At 36.4% G+C, this 23,005-nt stretch overlaps 1 protein-coding gene across 1 annotated transcript in view; it reads left to right on the forward strand.

Annotated features, from left to right (window-relative positions):
* The window catches only part of LOC122788639 (VPS10 domain-containing receptor SorCS1-like), a 1,297,464-nt gene that overhangs the window by 1,174,411 nt on the left and 100,048 nt on the right, over window positions 1-23,005 (forward strand). Inside the window, exons 21-22 of the mRNA XM_044055539.1 lie at window positions 19,912-20,017; window positions 20,124-20,284. Coding sequence (XP_043911474.1) covers window positions 19,912-20,017; window positions 20,124-20,284 — 267 coding nt within the window. The remainder of the gene's footprint in view (window positions 1-19,911; window positions 20,018-20,123; window positions 20,285-23,005) is intronic.

Here is a 23,005-nt window from a genome sequence, read left to right on the forward strand (position 1 = left end):
GGCGGTGCACTGCATGGACTCCAACATGAATTAGCAACACCATTAGGTACTCTTTTCAATCATAGTCTAAGCACTGGCTTCTTACCAGTTGAATGGAAAACAGCCACCATTATTCCCTTGCACAAAAGTGGTGCTTCCACTGACCCCAGTAACTATAGACCTATTAGCATGACTAGCATTATCTGCAAGGCCATGGAGCAGATCATCAAGGACCTTATCAACAAAGATGTAGGTAATCTCCAAACACTTGACCTTTCAAATTTTTGATTTGTCAGAAGGAGATCATGCCTGTTAAGTCACCAAGGCCCTGGATGAGGGGAAATCTTTTCACACAGCCTACTGGACTTAGCCAAAGCCTTTGACACTATCCCCCACTCAAGCATCATTGACAAACTCACCCAACTAGGCATCATCCCTTATATCATTACATGGTTTGCTAACTGGCTCACTGATAGAACTCATATAGTCAAAATAGGGGAATCCACCTCTAACAGCAGACCTGTAACCTGTGGTGTTTTACAGGGATCAGTCCTGGGACCTCTACTGTTTGGAATGTATTCCTCCAAAGTACAAGTTAAAACTAAAGGTCTGTGGCTGACAAAGTTTGCTGATGACTGCAAACTGGCAGCTGTCATAGAATCTACAAATGATGTCCACATCCTACAAGAGAATCTTACACAAACAATTGATTGGTGCCAAAGCAATGGCCTTAAACTCAATGCAAAACAATGTATTATCATTCCTTTCAGTAAAAGCGATGTTCCTGCTAACTACTACATCAACAGCAACATCTTAAGTACGCACTCAGTGGTGAGAGACCTGGGCACACAGGTTCACAGCAACCTTACCTGTGACCACTATGTCTCCACACTGGTAAGAAGGGCATTTTATATTGCTCATCTCATAAGTAAGGGCATTGCTTCCAGTAAAAAAGAAGTTATTACTTCCCTGTACTCTTCCCTCATTAAGCCAATAATTGAGTACAATGTCCCCTTTTGGTATGTACATTTCTACGCGCCTGTAGCAATTGGAGAAACCACAAAGGTTCCTCACAAGGAAAATTCAAGGTCTTCACCATCTGTCCTATGGGGATTGTCTGAAATCACTGTCACTTTATTCTGTTTCATACAGACTACTTAGAGGTGATATCTGCCTTGCATATAAGGTGATCTCTGACCCTGTGTTATTGGAAATGCCTCATATCTGAAAGTCAAATGGTACATGGGTTATTTGCTTTAAAGATGTTAACCTGGTATGTGACATTAATAAAACCTGCTGGAGGGACAGATTTGTATCCCAGTGGTTACCATACCTTTGGAACAGACTTCCACTTCATGTCAAACACAGCACCTCAATGGCCCTTTTCAAACCCAATCTGGACGATTGGATGGGTGACCTTAAATTCAGCATGGGGGTTCAACCTGTGTCCATCTTGAATAGGGGCATCAGGTGCTGATCATGGAAATAAGGGTTAGAACTTGGTTAGGCTTGTAAGAGCCCTATGACCATTAGCCTAGTAACTTCCAATGATCTTATGATCCTAGGTACGCATGCATAAATATTTCTTATCATCGGAGTCTTTCTCTTCAGCATATATAATAATTGAATATACCTTAGAAGCCTTTAAGTTTGGCAGCTGATGCACTAATGCGGAACAATTCAGTTTTTAGCCTGTTAATCTGAAGTCTGGCCAGTGAAAAGAACTGTGAAGAAATAGATTTTAACACAGGTATGTATGTCGCTTGATTTTTTTCTAAGTATTAGATAATCACTGCAAATAGCATCACTCTTATCTGTTCCCCTCTCAATTCCCAAACATGCAAATGAGGATGATTAACAAGACTCCACATCAAAGGATCCACCACCAGTAAAAAGAGGAGAGGGAGAGGGTACAACCCTGTCTCACCCCTCTCTCTGTATGCATAAACAGGATACGAAATTGTGGATCTGGCTAAAACAGTGTTGACTGGGTGCTGTTATAAAGCCTGCACAGCTGCAATTATTGATTGAGAAAAAACATAAGCATCCATTATTTGCCATACATACTGCAAATGCACTGAGCCAAAGGCTTTCACAAAGTCAATAAAAATAGCTACTGAGAGATTGACATTATTCATGCCATTTTGTATTAAAGAATAAAGTGTACCCTGGTAAGATCAGTACTCAAACTTCCTTTTATGAAGCCTACTTCACATTCATGTACTAAGAAATGTAACAATGGGCATATTCTATTAGCTGGAATGGTGGCAAACAGCTTTGCCTCTATGTTAACAATCAGAGATAAGAATGATAGCTATCTACTTTGATCATGCTTTTCCTTTTGTTTTTGAATGATTAGCATTTTATGCAATGGCTTAGAAGGTAAAGTCCTAATTAAAAATCTCATTAAATAATTTGGTTAAACATTTGGCCAGATGTGTCTTGGATAGCGCAATAAAGATTAGACTTCAATCCATCTGAACTAGGAGCTTCTCCATGGGGAAGATTTAATAGCAACTTCACCTCTTCCATTGTCATATGTTTAATTATCCCTTCTCTAATTTTTGAGTATATCTGGGAGAAGGGAGCCTGTAAAGAAATCTTTCAAAAAGTTTTGCCACTTCGAGGATTGCCTCCTGATGAGGCAGTATACAACTCTTCATAATAATCCTTAAAAACATCAGCTGAGAATTTTGCAGATGTGAGAACGGAGTCTTTAACTTTCAAGGAAGAGGTTGACATTTTTCTGGTACTGTTTTAGGTTATAGGCCAATAATTTGCCTAGCTTACATCCCTAAACCCAGTTTTGAGCAGCTACCTGCCCTAAATAAAGTTCAGCTGTATTATTCTGAAAATGGTACAGTTCTAACCTGGCCTTGCAATAATTCCAAAGTAATTCTTTATCTCAGAACTGGGCAGTCTTAGAACTATTCCGCAGATTTGCTACTCTGTCTTTATTTGAAGGTCTAAGTTTAATCTTTTCAACAACTGACCTTCCTGTGAGGTGCAAATTCCTTTCAGTTCACCCTTGAAAGATTTCCACCAAGAAGGGATAGGGATATTGGTAAAATGGCTCAATTGCATAGAATTAATAACCTCTTTAACCAAATAGGACAGTGCATTGTGGTCTTGTAAAATCAGTGAGTCTAACCTCCTTTGTTCAGAACTGGATGAGGGTTCAGTAGTAATCAGGAAAGGTATAAATTGCATTAATACTGCTTGGTGATCAGCAAAAGTGTAAAATATAGTTAGAATTTGGGAAAACTGAGGATGCCAGTTTAATATAAAACAATCAATAATCTAGCCCACTACAGCTACTCCCACTAGGGCTAAAGTAAGTAAAATCTAAATAACTTTCCTCTGTCATCCTTCCTATAGCACACATCTGCAGATTCTTTAAAGATGTCTGGAGAACCTTTTGCAATTTTGCATAGTGTTCCACATGTAGAGCATTTATGCCCAAAACTGAATCTAACACCACATTAAAATTAAAAAGCAATTATCTGACTCTTGAAGATTCACTAACTTAGAACAAAAGCTCCCGAAAAAACTCTGATGCATCAATTAGCACTGGGGCTATAAAGATTACTTTGATGCCTCCAGCTAAGAATTAAACATCATCCCAATTTATCATTAAGAACATGTCGGATTTAATCAATAAAATCCTCTTTAACACCAGTTGCCACACCTCTCTTAGAAAACCCGGTTATACTAATGTATATAATATATATTTTTAAATTTAAATGTGTAATGTGTTTCTTTCGATTTTTTTATTTCCTGCAAAAATACAACATCTGCTTTCTGAGAAGATTAAAAATAAAGTGCATGCCACTTCAAGGCTGAATTTATATCTCTAACATTTATTGTAATAACTCTAAATGTCAAACAAAGCACACAAAAAATTGACAGGGAAACTGAACAAGATGTTCATTCTTCAATATACTGTCTTAATTGTCAAGATGTTTGTTTCACACTAATGTCGATTTGGATCCGTAGATCCAGGTCACTGCCATTCATATATTATCCAAACCATTTACCAGGCTTGCCAGGTTGATGCTTCCAAATAACATGCTTCACAGTTTGTTTTCTGTCATTTTTAATATGGACTCATACAGTGGTGCAGAAGATGAGAAAAATGTATGCATACCTGTAGTGTCCCCTAGGTGGTTCTTAAGTGTCCAGTTATTTGGAGTCATCCTATTTAGCCTTGCTGATAGGTCATTTACAGTTTCTTTCTCAGTGACAGCCTGGGATGTTGAAAACAGTTACTGGCTCACTGATTTCCTATGAGGATAATCAGAATAGTCTCCCTCTATAATCCTTGTGGTGGACATGTTTGAAGCAGAAGGGTAACTTGTAATAGCATTGGAATCAGTACTACCATTGCAAATGTTGTTGCTACCGGAGCCATTGAATATTAACTCTGTTATCCCATTTGACTAGGGCTGAATATGTAGAAGGTAAGCAGTCCATCTGAGATGTTTTTGGTTATTTCTTAATGGAAGAGAAGCAGTTTCTGGAAGGTGAGCTTCTAAAATCTTGGACTTTTCGGGCAAATCAAAGGAATTCCAAGTGCATCCCATTTGAGAAAAAGGAGATTTGGGAATGTGAAATATATTGGTATATTCTTTTCATAAGAAAGGCATGTAATTGCAGTGAAAACTTTTCATTTAGTCATCATTACTTTTCAGAAGTCTTGATAAATGCATACATTATCTTCCTCTATTTTAAATCCTCTGCCTTCCTTAGTCTTTTACTGATGATTTTTTTAATATCACTGAGGATTATTTTTCCTTGTCAGCAAAGTTTAAATGTTTAAATATCACTTGCTGGGGCAGCTGGCCAGGTAATGGAGGGTATCACAATGTTCTGTGTGCATGTCCAACCACTGTGGTGGGGTCAAGACTAAGGTTACTTGATAGACCTGCTCTTGTTGAGTTTTTTGTGCACTCTAGAACAGAGCCTGCTGTTCAAAAAGAAATAATTATTAGGGCACATAAAATATTGCACGATAACTATAGGAATCAATCAGGAGGAGGTCAGAAAGGATTGGGAAGAGTGACTGGATCAGCGTTTCACAAAGAAACAATGGGAGGATATATGTATGGCTTCCAAATTTGTACAAAGTCTAGAAAATGTAGGATCTTTGCTTGGAAATGTTAGCATAGGTATTTTTATAACCCAAGCAGACTCCAAAGAATTTTCCTTCAGGTAGATTGCAAATGTTAGTCGTATGATTGGGAAGAAAGGCATAATTGAGAACATACTTTTGGGGAGTGTAATGAGTTTGCAGACTTTAAAAATTTTCTGCCAACTACAAGAAAAATATTTGGAGAGCAAATTGGTGTGACTAAGGAAATTACTTTTTTGAGCTATGATACAGAAGGTTTACTATCATTTTACTGAAGTTCACCTGGTTGAATCCACTTTGCATGAAGTCTGAAACTCAAATGTTGAAAATGTTGAACTCTGATATTTCTGAAGTACAAATCTCACCCCTATCTCAACCCATATTAGTGCTTGTTCCTAAGTCGAATTTGGAATGCAGTTCGGCTATATGAGAGTTTGGCAATGTGACTTTTCACAGAAGTGAGTTGATGACACGATCATTCGACTGAGTGCACTTCAGTAAAATGATAGTAAACAAATACAGAGTGTGAATTGCCTAGACATAGTAATGTTTTGCTGAATTTAATTCTGGTGGTTGCCAATAAAACAATTACTAGAAAATGGAAATCAAAGTTTAAACCAACTGTAGTAAAAATAGTGAGTAAAGTAACAGTGACAAAACAACTGGAAGTGGGATCTTCAGAAAAGGTTAAGAACAAATTACATAAAAAATGGGGACTGTGTGAACAATGCGTGAAGAATAACATTTTGGAGGAGAAATGAGGTTAAAAGGAAGTCAGGAATTGAATGAGCTTTGTAATGTTTGATGCACAATGACTGGATAGATTATAAGTGATGTATAATGTTTGCAACTGAAAACATGTCAATATTGTTTGTTTTCATTTATATAAATGTATGATTTCCTGTATCACAAGTGATAATTCAATAAAGACGTTTCTTGTTTAAAAACGAAAATTGAGTTCAGTTGCAAATAATTCACCAGGTCTTTACTTTTAACAGCTTCTGTAAGGCCAGTCATGAGTGATTCTTTAAATCCTTTAACTTCATCATTATCTTTGTGATAGTTGCTGATGGATCGTTGCCTACATTTACATGGCTTGTATGCAGAGGCTATTAGCAGTCACCACTGCCTGCAAAAAAAAAATCACGTTTTGCCAGTAACTGTTGAAATTCTTCTTGGATCTGCAGGGCTAGCTGTTTAATAGCTGCTGAGTCTTTCAGAACATTGTTTACTGAAGCAGTAAAGGCATCCAATTTACTCCCCAATGGTCTGGATTCATCCATCTACAGGACTAGAGAATGATCAGTCTGGGCATTGACCTGAAGATCCATCACTGAAATTAAAACACAGATTAATGAAGCAAACAGCTGATCACTAGAAAGTGTAAAAGTCTTAAATAAAGCCCAATAGTAGCAGTTCTAACTAAACAAATTTAGCTAGAGAATCATGCCACCACAATGCTGAAGGCTAGCTCTGCCACCCAAATACTCATGTAGTGTGATAAAAACTAAAAGAAAAGCCTCAAGATACAGCAAGAAAGTTGTTTAAAAAGCTGAGACAAATGTATCAGATACCTATTTGCCTGCAAAGAGATATTTCACAGGATTTTCTCTCCTTTGGAGCAGTACATGTACATTTGAAAAAAGGAGCTTATATAGAGAGGTTCATAGGTATATACTAGGCTAATGAACACCAGGGACTTTATTAGCCTAGCCATGCAATCCAACCCAGGTGTGTCCCTGTGTATCTTGGGCATTTATTAGGAGGGGGTATGTTAGCTATGAAATATCTAGAGCTTATGTGAGAGGGTATGTTATTTTGGACATAGTTACTGTATACCTCTGTCTATCAGAGATATGATAGCCAGACGTAGGCCGAATTTCCAATTTTTAATCCACTGGTTGAGGCTACACTTAAATGAAATATGTGATGCTGTTCAAGTGCTTAGGGATCCTCTGAGACACATATCTGCCTCACTAATTTGTCTTATTTATGTCACAAGCAACATTTAAATCCTTGAATCTACTGTTTCAGATGTTGTTCATTTTGCAGATATGCAAAAGGTCCATTAAAGCTGAAGCTGAAGATGCCTTGCATGCCAAGCATTGATGACCTCTCAGTAACTTGTAGGAGACCAAGTATAGTGATAGGGCTTTACCCTATCTAACCCTAGATTCTCCTGGCAAGTAACCTTTGCGGTCCTTCCAGCTGTTGCATATGTCTGGTCAGGTACATGCTGAATGGGGTGTTATACTCAATGATGGGTCTGATAAGGGCCAAATAAAGTGGCACTATGACTTCCTTGGACCTGGATGCCATGCTCTTGCTTATAAGTTGGGTGACATGGAATTATTTTCTTACAACCTTGGCCACATGTTGGTCAAAGGCCAGAGTACTATTTACATATGTTCCCAGATCCCTGACTACCAGGTCAACTCTTAAGTGTTTCTTATCAATGAAGTAATTAGCCTGGGTGGCAATTTTCCCAAAAGAGACTATAATGCATTTCTTGGCATTGATTAATTACATGACTTTGGCTGCAGTCATTTGTCAGTGTTAGACCCTCTAGTGAGATGTTTGTTTTATAGGGTAGTCTATGATAGCTGCCAGTCTGCAGTCATCTGTGAACTTGGGCAGTCAATGGCTCTTGACATTAGCCTTTACCTCAAAGAAGTAGAAGCTAAATAGAACAGGCTACAGCACAGAGCCCTGATGTACCTCACTGGGACCAGTATGTTAGGGTAGGTGGCCTCACCAGTCCTAACTTCCTGGGTCCTGTCTGTGAGCCAACTGGTAATCTGATGAGTTATGCAGGGGGTTTATGCCCAGTTTGGTGAGTTTTCCAACTATACTTCAGTGGAGTATTGTATTGAACACATTAGCCAAGTCCAAGTAGGCAGTATGCTCCATTTTCCTCTCATCTATTGCCTTGATGACTTTCTCAAGTTAGTTCACCAGGTTTAGTAGACATGACCTTCCCTTGACAAAGGCAAACTTGGTTAGGTCCTGAGTCTGAAGGTTGTCTATGTCCTTGTTTTTTATTTCCATGAAAATTTGTTCCATGGCTTTGCATATTAGTCAGACTAATAGGTCTGTAGTTTCCACTGTCAATTGATGGTCCACCCATGTGAAATGGTATAACCATTGCAATTCCCATGGTGCACAGCCAGTTCTGAGGCTATACTTGAAAAGTAACTTAAGTGATCCTGATAGACATGTTTCAGTCTATTTTAGGAAGCATCCTAGGATATTGTCAGGGCCCACTAGGGCTGTGTTTTTGGTATTAGTGAGTGCCATCTGGACCTTCTTCCTGTTAATAGTTGGGGGAGTGGGTTATGATAGTAGGTCAAAGAAAAACAAAAAAGTACCGAAGCTAACACAGCTAAAGGTAAAACAATAAACTTTAATGTACACAAAAGAGAGTGCACTCTCTTTTGTGTACATTAAAGTTTATTGTTTTACCTTCAGCTGTGTTAGCTTCGGTACTTTTTTGTTTTTCTTAGTAGTTACTTGTTACTGTACCAATCTATTTTTATTCTCAGCATACTTTTTACAGTTTAAGATAGTAGGTCCTCACTTTGCTGATTTAAAGTGCCACCACTGACTACCAGTTCTTCACAATGATGTGTGTTACCTTTGAGGTTTTGGACTTACTTGTATAAGGCCTTTTGATTGTCTTTAGCCTGTGAAATTATCTTCACCTCTTAAATGGCCTTGTTAGACTTAATCAGTCCTCTTAGTTTCCTATTTAGTTTAATTAGAGAGCTGCTATAAATATGAGAGACACTCTTCCAGATTTTAGCCATGAATATTTTTTTCCTTTTGTTATTTACCCTATTAAGATTAGGATCCCAACAGTATGGTTTGTTTTTAGAGTTTGTTTTGGGCTTACTTCTGGTAGGTACAGCAACCTCTATACAGCTATTTCCATGGTTAAACAGGGTCTCTGTGAACAATTTCACATAGTTTGTTGTGAACTTCAGTTTGGAAGGGGCACTGAATTTTGATAAACTGTCTTTTTTTAAGATGTAGTTTGCTTTGGAATAGTTCATAACTGTTGCAGGGTTTGCTGCGGTTACCAGGTTGATTTTTATTTTGAAGGCGACAGCTTTGTGGTTCAACCTCACCAGTGAGGATGTGATACTGGAAAGAATGATACACTGCTGTACTATAGTGTTGGGTAACAGGTCCAGTTTGTTTTAAACTTCTGGTAGGTGTACACAGTATCTGGTTAAGGGTCTTTGTGTTAATAAAGTTCAGAAATCATTGTGCCTGCAAGTATGAGGTAGTATACATTTTCCAGTTTGTAGAGGGGTAGCCAAAGTTTACCATGAATAGGGCACTTGGTTTAATAGTGAGTGCCTCCAGCAGGTCTGGATATGTGCTATGGGATTCTTGGGACATAAATGGATACCTCTAACTTGCTAGAATATGGTATGTATGGAACTTTATCTATAGTAATTTGCACATGGGTAAATTCTAGGACATTGTCCTGTTTAAACAATCAAGAGTTATAATTGTTGCTAATAGGGATTGAGACTCTTCTACCTTTTGTTCCTGTCTGTGTAGTTGATGGTCTAAATGTGTGGAAAGCAGTGAATCCTTGCACTGCTGGAGTACTTATTGGAGATTTATACCATATCTCAGTAATGGTACAGAGGTATAGATTTTCCAGAGTGAGGAGAGCTTGTAGGGTGTGGAATTTCTTCTTTAAGCTCCTAGCACTGAGCATTAACACCTTTGGATTTCATTGAGTTTTATTTATTATGCATGCAGATTTGTCAGGTTGGCATTGCTTTAAAAAAGTTCTAAGGGACTGGATAAAGTTTTAGCCAATATTTGTAACTCTAGCAAAGACAGGTGCAGATCATCCTATGCAAACGAAAATAGTTTGTTAACCATGTCCAGTGCTGACAAATATTGAATCCCCCCTGGGAAGACACCTGAAACTAATCTAATTATTGAAATCAATCATCTTTTGTTTGTACTGTGGCATCATCCTTGGGGGAACTAGAGCGCTGCTCAGTGCAAGGTGCATAACTGCCTGAGACACATATTCAGAAAGGTAAACAATGTCTCTCTTCAAATAGTCCAGGAAAGTATGTCTCAGGTTATTAACATTTACATGGACTATGATAGAATCATTCTGATACCAGCAGTGTAGTGACATGGGTGTGTACGTAACTTGGTAGATCATGGCTCCAGTTAAGCCACTGACCATTATCGTTTCCTTGTTCAGTCTGGTGAGTGGGACAACTGTGTGTCATACAATGAAGTTGTCTGTGACAAGGGTCCTGGATAACGTGTTTGTTTTTCTTATGGATTTTGCTCTTGGGGCAACACTGGGTGTAGTCATATGTGCAATAGAGATTTCTGAGGATAGTCATTGCCATTTATAGACCTAGGATGTCTTTGAGGTTGAGTGAGATTGCTTTTTACTGTCTATCTGTGTGGTAGATACTATGTGTGGTGAGTGTAGCATGTGTGTTCCTGACAGCCTTGCTTGTATGCAAAATATATGTCTTCAGTGAAACTGTGTATGTGCATCTGCCACATATACTGCTTGTTTCTTAAAGGGTTAAATGGCTGACTGTGAACATTAGACAATTGTTACATTGTCTCAGGATGTCCATATCTACCAAGATGGCTATGGAGACATTTAGAAACTGCATATCCATGTTGTCTGGACCTGCATTTGGGTGGGCTAATGTAAAGTCAAAGTCAAAGTAAACTTTTATTGTCATTTAGAACTACAAACGTATAGCCTATATGAAATTGTGTGCATCAGCTCAATTCTTGAGATTACAAAGGAAAGTAAAACAACACATACAAGTAGAAAAATAAACATAACTAACAAATACAATACTACTACCAATACATACAAGAAACAGCAGTGACATTTACCAACAGTCATGTACGAAAAGAATACACTCCCCTGATTTAAATTAACTGCCCTATTTAAAGTACTACAAAACACACTACAGATTGAAATGCCTAAGTTATTTGTCTAATATTGCACTTGAGTGAGTTTAATAATACTGACTATGGCTGTAATAAATAAATATTGCACTTACTTGGAATATATGTTAAGTATATATTGCACAAATAAATAAAAATTGACTTATTATGTGTTCAGACCCCTGGGACTAGTACATGAGTTCAAAAGTGTAATCACTGTATGGTAGAAACTGTTACTGAATCTTGTAGTCCTGCAGCGTTTGAGGCAAAATCTTCTGCCTGATGCCAGATGCTGAAACAGTCCATGCACAGGATGCGTGTTGTCCTGTATTATTTTGGTGGCCTTTCAGATGCTTCTTGCAGAATAAAGATGTATTGATGGAAGACCGGAACTTGTTACCTTCTCTGCAACCCTCACCACTCTTTGTAGCACCTTCTTTTCTGAAACCATGCAGCTTCCAAACCACACTGTGAAGTTGCAGGTGAGGATATTCTCTAATTCACCTGTATAGAAGGTGGAGAGAATATGAGGAGGAAGTTTCACTTTTTTTCAGCCTTCTAAAAGTGGAGGAGCTGGTGTGCTTTCTTGACCAGTTGGCTGGTGTTTCTTGACCCTGAGAGATCCTCTGAGAGGTGTACACTCAGGAATTTCATACTCTTAACACTCTCACCATTAATCCTGAGCACTGTAGGTTGTGGTCTAGGTTATACAGAGGACTCCTTGGGTGGTCTCTGGGGATTGGCACTAGACTAGGATAGACTATGCTAAGATTTGATAGTAGTATTGTTTTTTGCACAAACTAGCTGCTCTAAATTTGTCTGCATGCAATAGCTTTGTTTTAGCTACAATAAATTACAGGTTTCCGTTCTAAGAGATCTTTTATAGATACATTTTACTTTCTGGGTGTTTGTATCTATAAAGGGCACTGCTAACATCTTGATGTAAAAACACCAAGAAAAATTGCTTGTGAGTGTAATGCTTCATCAAAATAACTTAGACAGACTACCTTTACAAGGCAATTTCAAGAAATAGGGATCCTTGGTATGATTGAAAGGCAAAATCAAAATAAAGCAAAAATAAATCAGTGGCAGTCTAAACAGGTAAATGAGGTGCAACATAATAAATAAATCTCTTATCTGACAAGGCTAGAGAAGGATACATTCAGACCCATCAGAGTGTGGTGAGGGTGCCAAGCAAATGGGATCTCAGGGAAAATGATCGGGAGACAATTTGCAGTAAGAGAGATTTACTCGAGTGCAATACTGGTTTGCTGGGTGGGCACTTAGGATTGTGTATATATGAAAAACAATTGGTGGAAAGTACTTAAATAGGTTACATAACAAGACAATATCAATGCAGGAGGGCAGGGAAAGACTTTGGAAATCAAATTCCCTTAAGGGGTAGAAGCCAGAGACAAAGTATTTTAAAAGCACAACAAGATAAGGATGGGAGAGTTGGGGAAAAAATCAAATTGGAGCTCTTGTCCTATGGTAATAATTTCAGAAAGTTTTAACTTAATGTATCAGTGGTGGGCTGGGGTAGGATCAAAGAACATGGTGAAACTATTAGCAAGATAAACAGAAAAAACACTGGAATGCTACTTTAAGTAGGTATATACAGCTATAAAAGGTACTGAAGTATACATCCTGGAGCAGAATTCATAATACTGCCATTACTGAAATCCCACCACAAACTAAGGCACCAGACTGCCAAAATCTACAAGTAGCATTGTAATAAATGACTAAATGAGGCTCAAATCTGGCAGTTGATTACAGTCCTGCCACAACTGTGAATGAAGCTACAAGACTAAGGCACTAGACTGCATTCAAAATACAAAAAGCTACCTTTATATGTAGTTCTACTTATGGAAATAGAAGTGCAGTATAATGTATAAACAATGATAAAATCTTGCAGAATGCACAATTTTCTTACAACTGCAAATGAAGCTACAAGACTAGGGACCCAGAACATTTAAAAAATGCAAACAGACTTTTTTAGATAAAACATGGAAAAAGCAGAGAAGCACAAAATATTTACCTTTCCATACACTATAAGTGCACATAAAATATTTAATAATTTAAATAAAAGCTTTTTTCTTAATTTTTGATGAAAAGCTTATAGCTCACACTTCGGGGCTTTCCAGTCCTCTCCAAGTCTTGAACAAAGGACACCTGACCAGATGCATGCCTAATTGTTTGTTAATCATTCTCACTAGAAATACTCACATTTTCTGGTTTATCTGTATGGATACCTTTGTTTTAAGTACTATACTCTGATAAACGTATCACCTCGTATTGATTAACATGTGGGGGAATGTCCCTGTGTGAGTGCAAATGCAGCTAGAACTGCAGTAATATGGCTGGAAACAGGGAAGGAAATGCGCTATGCCAGGGTCTCATAACGTGTTTTCTCTTTGTATGTCTCTTTTCATTCCCAAACAACCACTATGTGCATAACTATTTTAAGTCTCTTTAGAAGAGCATTGTAATCAAATTACACCAATTGCTCATTTAAACTATTCACAACAATATATTTTGATAGCCTAAAAATTATTCTGCTGTTCATTCTAATAAGTGAACCGTATTACTATATCATAGTTCTCAACTTTCTGCCTCTAAAATGTGGAATACTGGTTCGTTTAAGTTGGAAAAATGGGAAAATGGTGAACACTTACTAACAGTGTACTAACAACTTCAACCAAGACTCTCACAGGATAGTTAAAATGCTAGAATGTTATAACTGAATTAATTAATATGGTTCAATATTATTTGCCATGGAAATCAGTTAAAACGTCTTAATACTGAATACATGACCGCCCTTTTCAAAGTAGGACTGTATGGAACATGGACTTTTTTTATTTAAGGCTCAAAATAAGGATTGTTCCTTATATTGAGGTACACTTCAAAAGTAAGGGTTACATGACAGAAATCTAAGCCAGGAATGATCAGCATTTTAAAGTGCAGTCAAAAAAAAGCAAACTAAGTGAATCAGTGAAAACTTATACTTTCTTTGAAAATTATCTGTTGAACTTGCAACAGCACATATGCTTTTTCTGCCCAGGTGCGTATATGTACTAAGTCCAAGATTTCTCTACCTTTCAGTAAGGAAATTTCTTTGAGTTGTCACAGTCTCAGTCTTAAAATACATGTAGCAAGGCTCTCTGTTCTGCGATAACACTTTATAATGCTGTTTGTTCATGCCTGAACTGCTTGCTAGATGTTCCTAATTTCCTAGAATGAGATGTTTGCTGTCAGAGAAAGCAATGAAAAATAAGTTTCAGTCAAAATAGTACTTCAAGAAATGAAAAAATATTCAGTGAGTGACTGGATTAAAATTCAAGCATTCTAGAAGAGTGAGAAATTGTAAAGCTCATGCAGAATGAGTCAAACTGGTACAAGTATGCACAAATGTAATTTTAACCAACAAAGAATAAGGGCAAATAAATTGAGTTGTTTCAAATAATAGAGCAGGTAATAAAATTGTCAGAGAGTGATGCTGCTGATGATAATAACAACAACAATAATAATAATAATAATAATGATAAACTGCTGCTACTTTAAATAAACATACACCTGCTGCTACATATACAGTAAAATTGTTTATACTATCCATTCAGTTTAACCAGGAAAATAATGAAACCAGAACATGCACAATTGACATTTGTTCACTTAAAGCACTATATAGGGGTTACATAACTTGGTTATTTATTTATTTATTATACATTTATAAACTAGGTAAGCATGCTGTTCAAAAGACCCCTTTCACGCATTATCCAGGCCAGTTGGCAGAAAATAAGAAAGTTCTGTATGTTAAGATTAAGAATCATTTCAACATCATATTTAACAATTGTTACAGTATGAAGCATATTATTGATGGATAATTACAATAAAAGCAGTTGTAAAACAAATTTGTAATTATATAAAAATATTAAGAGAAAATGAATTGTCTAACTGGATGAGAGATTGTCAGTTAGGTAATGACAGAGCTTAGGCAGTTTACAATGAGTGAGATGAGAGAAGGGATAAGAGAGGGAGGTGGAGTGCAGGAAAGAAAAAGTGGTAGGCAGTAAGAAGTGAAGGTTTGTGAGATAAGACTAAGTTTTGGGTTGTAGATACAAAAGTTTAGGTAGCAGTGTTGGACAGTAGTGAAGAGTGTATACTACAGCAAATTAAATATCATGGAAGTTAAGAGTAGAAGAGCACTTATTCCATTACAGCAGCAATGTTTTGTGTAAGATGGATTATCTATAATTGCCAAAACTGACATTTTTTTTTTTGCCAAATTATCTATTCCCTGCAGTCAGAAAAACAGAAACAAGACACCCCCACACATAACATTCTGTGCATTTGTCACTGCCGCTAGAACAACATGGAGTCACTGGACAGATCACGGTACTGGCTTCATGCTTTGTACTACAATGAATGCTTGTATGTTTAAAAATCACATGGTTTCTTAGATGAAAGAAAAGTACAGAGAGTCATGGGTTCAATCCCCAGAAAAGGGACAGAATTTTCCTTTTCTATTGAGTTGTTAATACATTACTAGTTTCACGGTTTGTACAGCTTATGGTAAGTGGGATTTTGTTTTAATTTGGAATCTTTTGAATATATCCAATTTTTTTTAGGATTAAGGGTGGGATTTTTGTCTGCTAGGTATGGAGTAAGGGCTGAGGAAAGGAATAGTTTTAATGTTGCGCCTGTGAGAGTGTTCTTTAGGGGTAATATGAGGGAAAGTTTCTTTTATAAAGTAAGATGGGAACCCTAATCCTGCCCTTACCTGCACCATACCTTCCTTACTTATACCTCCTTCCCTAACACAATCACTATTCAGACAAAAGTTTGTGCTAGATTTTCTGTTTCAAATATTGTGTATCTTATCTGATAATCTGTTAAGATATATATAGCTAGAATACATGTATCAGGTTACACCATCTGATGTACATTTGGAACTCCTGATATTGTGCTCTATAGTGGAACAGCACGTCTAGCAGCTGGCTCAGAGATGAAGGTTATAAGGTGTAGCTCCTATGGTACGACAACTGTGCATGGCCAAAAAGCAAAGTCCTCACACAAAAAACAGCTGCCAGCACCAAGCTGCAGTGTAAAACTTTTTATTAAGAAAATTTTGCTATAAAAATCCACACCAGCATACCGGTTTCTGCAAAGCCTTCCTCAGTGATGGTTAAATCAGCATACAATACCCTCAACACATTGCATATAAACCCACTCCAATAAATCAATTCATTATAATGTATATATATTGCAAATACTCTGAAGTATGTGATGTCCAAACTCCTTTTTAAGGTATTATTTTCAACAGCATTATTAATAGAAAACATTTATGGATACTATATATGATTGCATGTAATCTAACTGTATATCAACTGTGTAATGTAATATTTTACTGTGTACATAGAGCTTTTCTCCCCGGGCCTCTGCTGAAAAATGACATTTGTTCAGTCGGACTTTCCCAGTTAACAAATGTAAAATAAATAAATAAATAAAGACCAGGTGAAAACAATGCCCCCAGTTTAACGATCCAGTTGTGTCCCTTCTTATTCAACAAAGTATGCCACCCCATTTTATTACAACTGTTAACATTTATTCGATCAGTTATTATAAACCTATATTTGGCTGTAGAATGTACACTCACATGTTTATATAAAGCATTAGTTATACATTTATTTTGTACATCACTCAAATGTTCATAAACCCGAGATTTAAAATATTTTGAGGTTTGTCCCATATAAAATGCTTTACAAGAACATTATACCAGATACATTACCCATTCTGATAAACAACTGGCAAAACACTGAATCTCAAAAACACAAGAAGTGTTAGCAGAAGAAAATTCTTTAGTTTTTACTATAAATTCACATGCTGAACAGTTCCCACAGGGGAAGCACCCAACCAACGGTCTGCCTTCAAGGGAAAATTGTTTGCTATCACCCTTAAAAACATTTTTTTATAATATTTCAAATAATTTACTATAGTTTTACCTCTACGATAAGTGAACTTACATCTAGATGGTAACATTTGAGACAACCTGTCATCCATCATCAATGTTCCCCAATGGTGATGCACTAATTCACAAAACAGTTTGGTGTTGCTTCCATAACAAGTAATCAAACAAACTGTTGTATCTTCTTTTTCCTTAATATTATATGTTAACAAAGTATTTCTGTCTATGGACCAAGCATGGTTACAAGCCCACTGTACATTATTAGGCTTATATCCCTTTGCACAGAATCTTTTCATAAGATCATCAGTTTGCTTATACATCTCATCATCAGATGAGCAAATCCTTCTCACACAAATAAATTGTGACTTGGAAATATTGTCACTAATGTATGAAGGATGATAACTGCTGGCTTCTAACAAAGAATTATAACCAAGTTCCTTCCTATATAATGAAGTTTCAAGAGTACCATCTGCAGTTTTAACTAGCTTCACATCCAAAAACGATATCTCATGCAGATAGTAATTAACCGTAAATTGTAACCCCCACACATTATCATTCAAGTATTGTATAAACTCATCCAAATATATCTCATCCGATTTCCATATAAGCCAGCAATCATCTAAATATCATCTCCATATATCAGTTTCATAAATATAAATGTTGTGACTGATATCATATATCAGATGTTCCTCTATATAACCCATAAAAAGGTCGGTATAAATGGGAGCAAAAGATGCTGCCATGCCCATAACTTTTAATTGCAAAAAACAGTCACCATTGAAATAGAAGTCACTCCTGGTTAACACATGTTCAGTTAAACACAATAGAAACATGTTAAACCCAGGGCTGTACATATTAGCCCTATTCAACCAAAAGTCAACTGCCACCAACCCTGTCTAATGGGGGATATTGTTATGCAAAGCCTTAATATCTAATGTACACATATACCATGTGACATCCAGCTGCACATCATTCACAATATTCAAACACTGTGTAGTATCCTGAATACAAGCTCATACATATACTAAGAATGGTTTCAAATACTGTGTAAGAAATGCAGACAGAGGCTCTGTCAATGATCCATTACCAGAAACTATAGGTCTACCTGGAAGGTATAAAGCATTTTTATATAATTTTGGTAACATGTAAAAATACTGTGGAGAAGGATCAGACACCATAAGATGATGCACAGTACTTTTACTAATAATACCCTCTTCCAAAGCCAAAATAAAAAAAAAATTATCTATTTCTTTCTTAAGTTTTAAAGTTGTATCTAACACCATTTTTTGATAAAACTGTACATCCATTAATTGGAAGGTAGCTTCCTGAACATACAAACAATAGTCACAAACAGCCACTGCCCCCCCCCCCATTTGTCTGCATGTGTGTGAACCACATTATGTTTCCCCTGTAAACATTTTAAAGCATAACCTTGTTTATCAGAAAAATTATTACTTTTCTTATACAAAAAATTAAAATGTAAATCTCATAAATTTGCTGTTGAAAAACCAAGACATGCTTATTCATGGGTGGAGAAAAAGAGGAGGGTTTAAATACAAACTGCTATCAGTCATGGCAGTATTCCCAAAATATAATAAATTAAGTTTCCAACAAAACTGTAATACATCATTTACTAGTGTTTCCTCAGACACTGCATATGTCGGCACAAACCTCAGTCCCTTATTTAGCAACTCTATTTCAGCAGCAGTCAGTTGGGTAGATGAAACATTATGGACAACCAAGTCAGAAATTATCTAGGCATAATCAGCCGAAGTAGTGCTTCCAATGTTCCTTCATTTCTTGGCATGTTTACATCCAGCTCTCCGGCTTTTCTAAAAGGGTATTTCATTTTTGCTATAGGTGACTCACCAACAATTTCAATGTCTGTATCAATTGCTGAAGAAGATTCTTCAGCCAAAGATTCCAAATGCCCATTAGATTGTTTCAGTATACATATGGGTCTTTTTTTATTATTATTTCATTCCTTACTTTAAGTCTGCTCTCCAAATGATGTATTATGGCTGTGAACAAACCTAATGGTTTTCCGAGTAGAAAAAACTTTGCCTTGCATATAATCCCCAGATCATTCAGAATAGTGCCATAGAAATGTAACAATTTATTTGTTTAATTTTGGTCATTGTTAATCATTGTCATTTAACAGATGTTCTTGGATTGTCCTTGGTTGACTCAAGGATGACATCTTGAACAGAAAGATGACATGCATGTGGTTTAAACATCGCATATGATCATCTGTTGCATTACTTTGTTCATACAAAAATTCAGGACATTACTTTGTTGAGGTAAATGACTTTTTATAGAACAGGCATTCAGTAGTATGAACTCTGGTTCATGAACATTTTCTTATAATAGCTTCTTTATTTAAAATTCAACACAAAACTTGACATACTAGTTGCATGCCAGAGCTGATTTATACTGTTCCATTTTGAGAACTTTAAAGACATGTGAAATATGTTCTATTAATATTTTAACCTTTCCAACAATATTCAGCATTCCTTGTTTCTGGCTTACAGGTTACTCAAACTTACTAATCATATTGGTGGGCAAAATTTTATCACTAGTAACTATGACGCACGTATTATATTTTTATCCCACTGTTTAATCACTTTGTTTTAGTATTCACCTAACAACTGTACTGATGCTCATAAAGTAATGGTGATTTTTATTCTTAATTATACAAAGTTTTCCTTGGTTGTCTTCATTATATCACTGGCTGCTTCCTTAGTATGTCTGGTTGCTGTTTAAAAAAATGTATAGAAGGTGTGTTCCTTGAGAACTGACATGAACCCTCAACATTTGTATTTACAGTTAGCTCCTAATTCATTTTTTTCTGACTAATTTCATTATTTTTCTCTGATTTTAGCACCGCTCGTTGATTCCAGCCCAGCTCATAATGGCTCTGCTATGCTTATGCTCTTGTGTATAGCATTTGTGGGGTTAGCTGTTTTTGTTATATACAAGTTTAAGAGGTAAGGGTAAAAAAAAAATATTTACTTCATTGGGTTCAGAGCTAATGACTGTTTCCTCTTACAAATGAGCATTTTATTGAAATAATGATTTCCATTGACATTGTAGGAAGATTCCAGGTATTAATGTATATGCACAGATGCAGAATGAGAAAGAGCAAGAGATGGTCAGTCCAGTCAGTCAAAGTGAAAGCATGTCTACTGTTACACATACTGATGTGATGAGTCCTGACGGCCTGTTACAGCAGGAGCTGGATACACGATTTATAGGTAAATAATTAATACTGCCCATCAGAGTTCTTGATTCTGATAGGCTGAAAAACAACTAACTAAAGCCCACCTCCCCATGTTCAAAATCTAAAGTTTCTATTTCAAATAGCAACTAATCAAATGAAGCCAAGGAACTAATTATATATATTTATTTTCCTAATATGTATGACTGGGAAGTTAGCACTCTTGAGCCATTTTTTATTGTTTTTAATGAAACTAAAAGGCAGACATATTTATTTTCCTATTGCAAGTACGTGACTGAATAGTTTAATGTACTTCAGTGCATTAATCTTTAGAATTTTAAAGTAAATTGTAGCATTAGTTATGTCCATAGAGCTTAAGTGGAGAGTGTCCCGTCTTCAGTCACATGGTATAAATTCTGAATGCATATTTTCATGCCTACTTAGGAAAACAAATCAAAGATAGTACCACTCCTCAGTCACAATGTTTCAGTCACATGAATGTTGAAGAACAAGGGTGTTGATCAAATTGTTTCATGGCATTTCCCATTTTGCCAGAAGGCCATTGCATATTACCAATAGCATTATTAGGATATATGAAACTTAAATCTGCCAGATAAATCCAGATTTTCACTTATGAAGAAAACACATAGTAAGCTATAACTTACTGCAGTACCACACTCTATCAAGATTGTCTTTCATTTTGTTGGTCTGATTCCTTACTTTATGTTTAACATTTCATGCCATATTCACATTTTTATATAAAGAACACGCAGTCACTGTTTGAAGCTTTATATCGGATGGCCCATGCATAGATTTTGGTATGATGATTGGCATATATTCATAGAACTTTCTCTTGGGAGGGCTATTCATTTTTTGGACATTCCAGTTCTCTACTACCATGCACAAAACTGTTTGTAAAAGAGGAGATGAAGCAGCTTGGCTAAATATCAAGTGTTCATTTGTTAACTGTTCTAATGTATATACTGAATCATAATGGTAGTGTATTTTCTGAAGTATACTATTTGAGCAATATCAGCTGAAAGGGGCCTTGTTATTGTTTGCCCTCTGATTATATGTTTCTGTGAAAATGTTCTAAAAATCTGAAGTAAGCGTTTCTGGGGGAGGATGATAATGCATCTGTGCTGTAAACTGCCACATTGTCATGCTAAGCAATGATTGTATACTATTGTCATGCACCACTGTCATACACAGCAGGTTAACACAAATGGCACGTGTTATTGCCAAGACAGCCAAACTGTATATGTTTCCTATGGCTTCCTCTTCACTTGGTCCTGAACATTAAAGTGGCTATGGCATACAAGGCATTCTTAGATCCTGCTCTTATGGACATTTTGCATATCTGCAAAATGAACAGCACCAGAACTACTAGATCTAACAATTTAAACTTTTGCTTGCAACTTAAAAAGGACATGTTAGAGGGGCAGGTATGCATCCCAGAGAATCCCCAGTCTCTGGAATAGGCTTCTCATCCATATGAAACAGAACCCTTCCCTAACCCTATTCAAGTGCAGTGTGCATCACATAAAATGAGTGTATGGGAAATTGGGAATACACCCCTGGTCTGACATCTATGTCTCTGATGAGCAGAGACAGCCATTAAAGCATGCCCTGTCTTACAAACACCCCTTACAATATCCTCTAATGCACAATAATTTGTGGGATACATTTGAGTTGCTTGGCTAACCTTATAAAGTATCCAGTGGTCATTAGCTTAGTATACACCTACGAACCTATAAACCTATTTCCATGTTCATAGGCTCATAGGAAAGTACTAGGCTAGCTGATGTTGTGGACCATTTTAAGCTTAGCCAATGTCCCTTGGTGAGAATCAAACCCTGTACCTCATGCCTGTGATGTAAACACCTTAACCATTAACAAGCGCCCCTTATAATAATGTCTAAGACAAAGCAATTTGTGGGATACATTTGAGTTGCTTGGCTAACCTTATAAAGGCTCCAGTGGTCATTAGCTTAGTATACACCTATGAACCTATAAACCTATTTCCATGTTCAGAGGCTCATAGGAAAGTACTAGGCTTGCTGATCTTGTGGACCATTTTAAGCCTAGCCAATGTCCCTTGGTGAGAATCAAACCCTGTACCTCTTGCCTGTGATGTAAACACCTTAGCCATTATGCCAACCTCCAATGTGTGACTCTTCTCTTGAATGTCATTATACACTCATTTTTATGTGATGCACACTGCATTTTTTTCCGTTAGTGCTGTCATGTCATGTGTGTTTCAGAATTGTAAGGTCCTTGTAGTTGTGCAGTCTGAGTTAATGCAGTGTGGGCAGGTGAGTGTGCATTTATGTTTGTATGTGTGTGTCTGTATATATATATATATATATATATATATAGAGAGAGAGAGAGAGAGAGAGATAAAGCATAAACTTCTTCCTGAAAAAATAAAAACAATAACCCTCAAAGTAGATCGAGCTTTCGTCCTTTATTGGTTAGGAACTTCTTCAGAATATATATATATATATATATATATATATATATATATATAGATATATATATATATATATATATATATATATATATATATATATATATATATATATGTGTATATATATATATATATATATATATATATGTGTGTATATATATATATGTATATATATATATATATATATATATATATATATGTATATATATATATATATATATATATATATACACACACACGCACATTACTGTATAATATGTGTGTGTGTCTTGGTGTATGTGCGTGTGT

This window comes from Protopterus annectens, chromosome 14.part0 (assembly GCF_019279795.1).
Source record: "Protopterus annectens isolate FY-2018-M chromosome 14.part0, PAN1.0, whole genome shotgun sequence".
Lineage (NCBI taxonomy): Eukaryota > Metazoa > Chordata > Ceratodontiformes > Protopteridae > Protopterus > Protopterus annectens.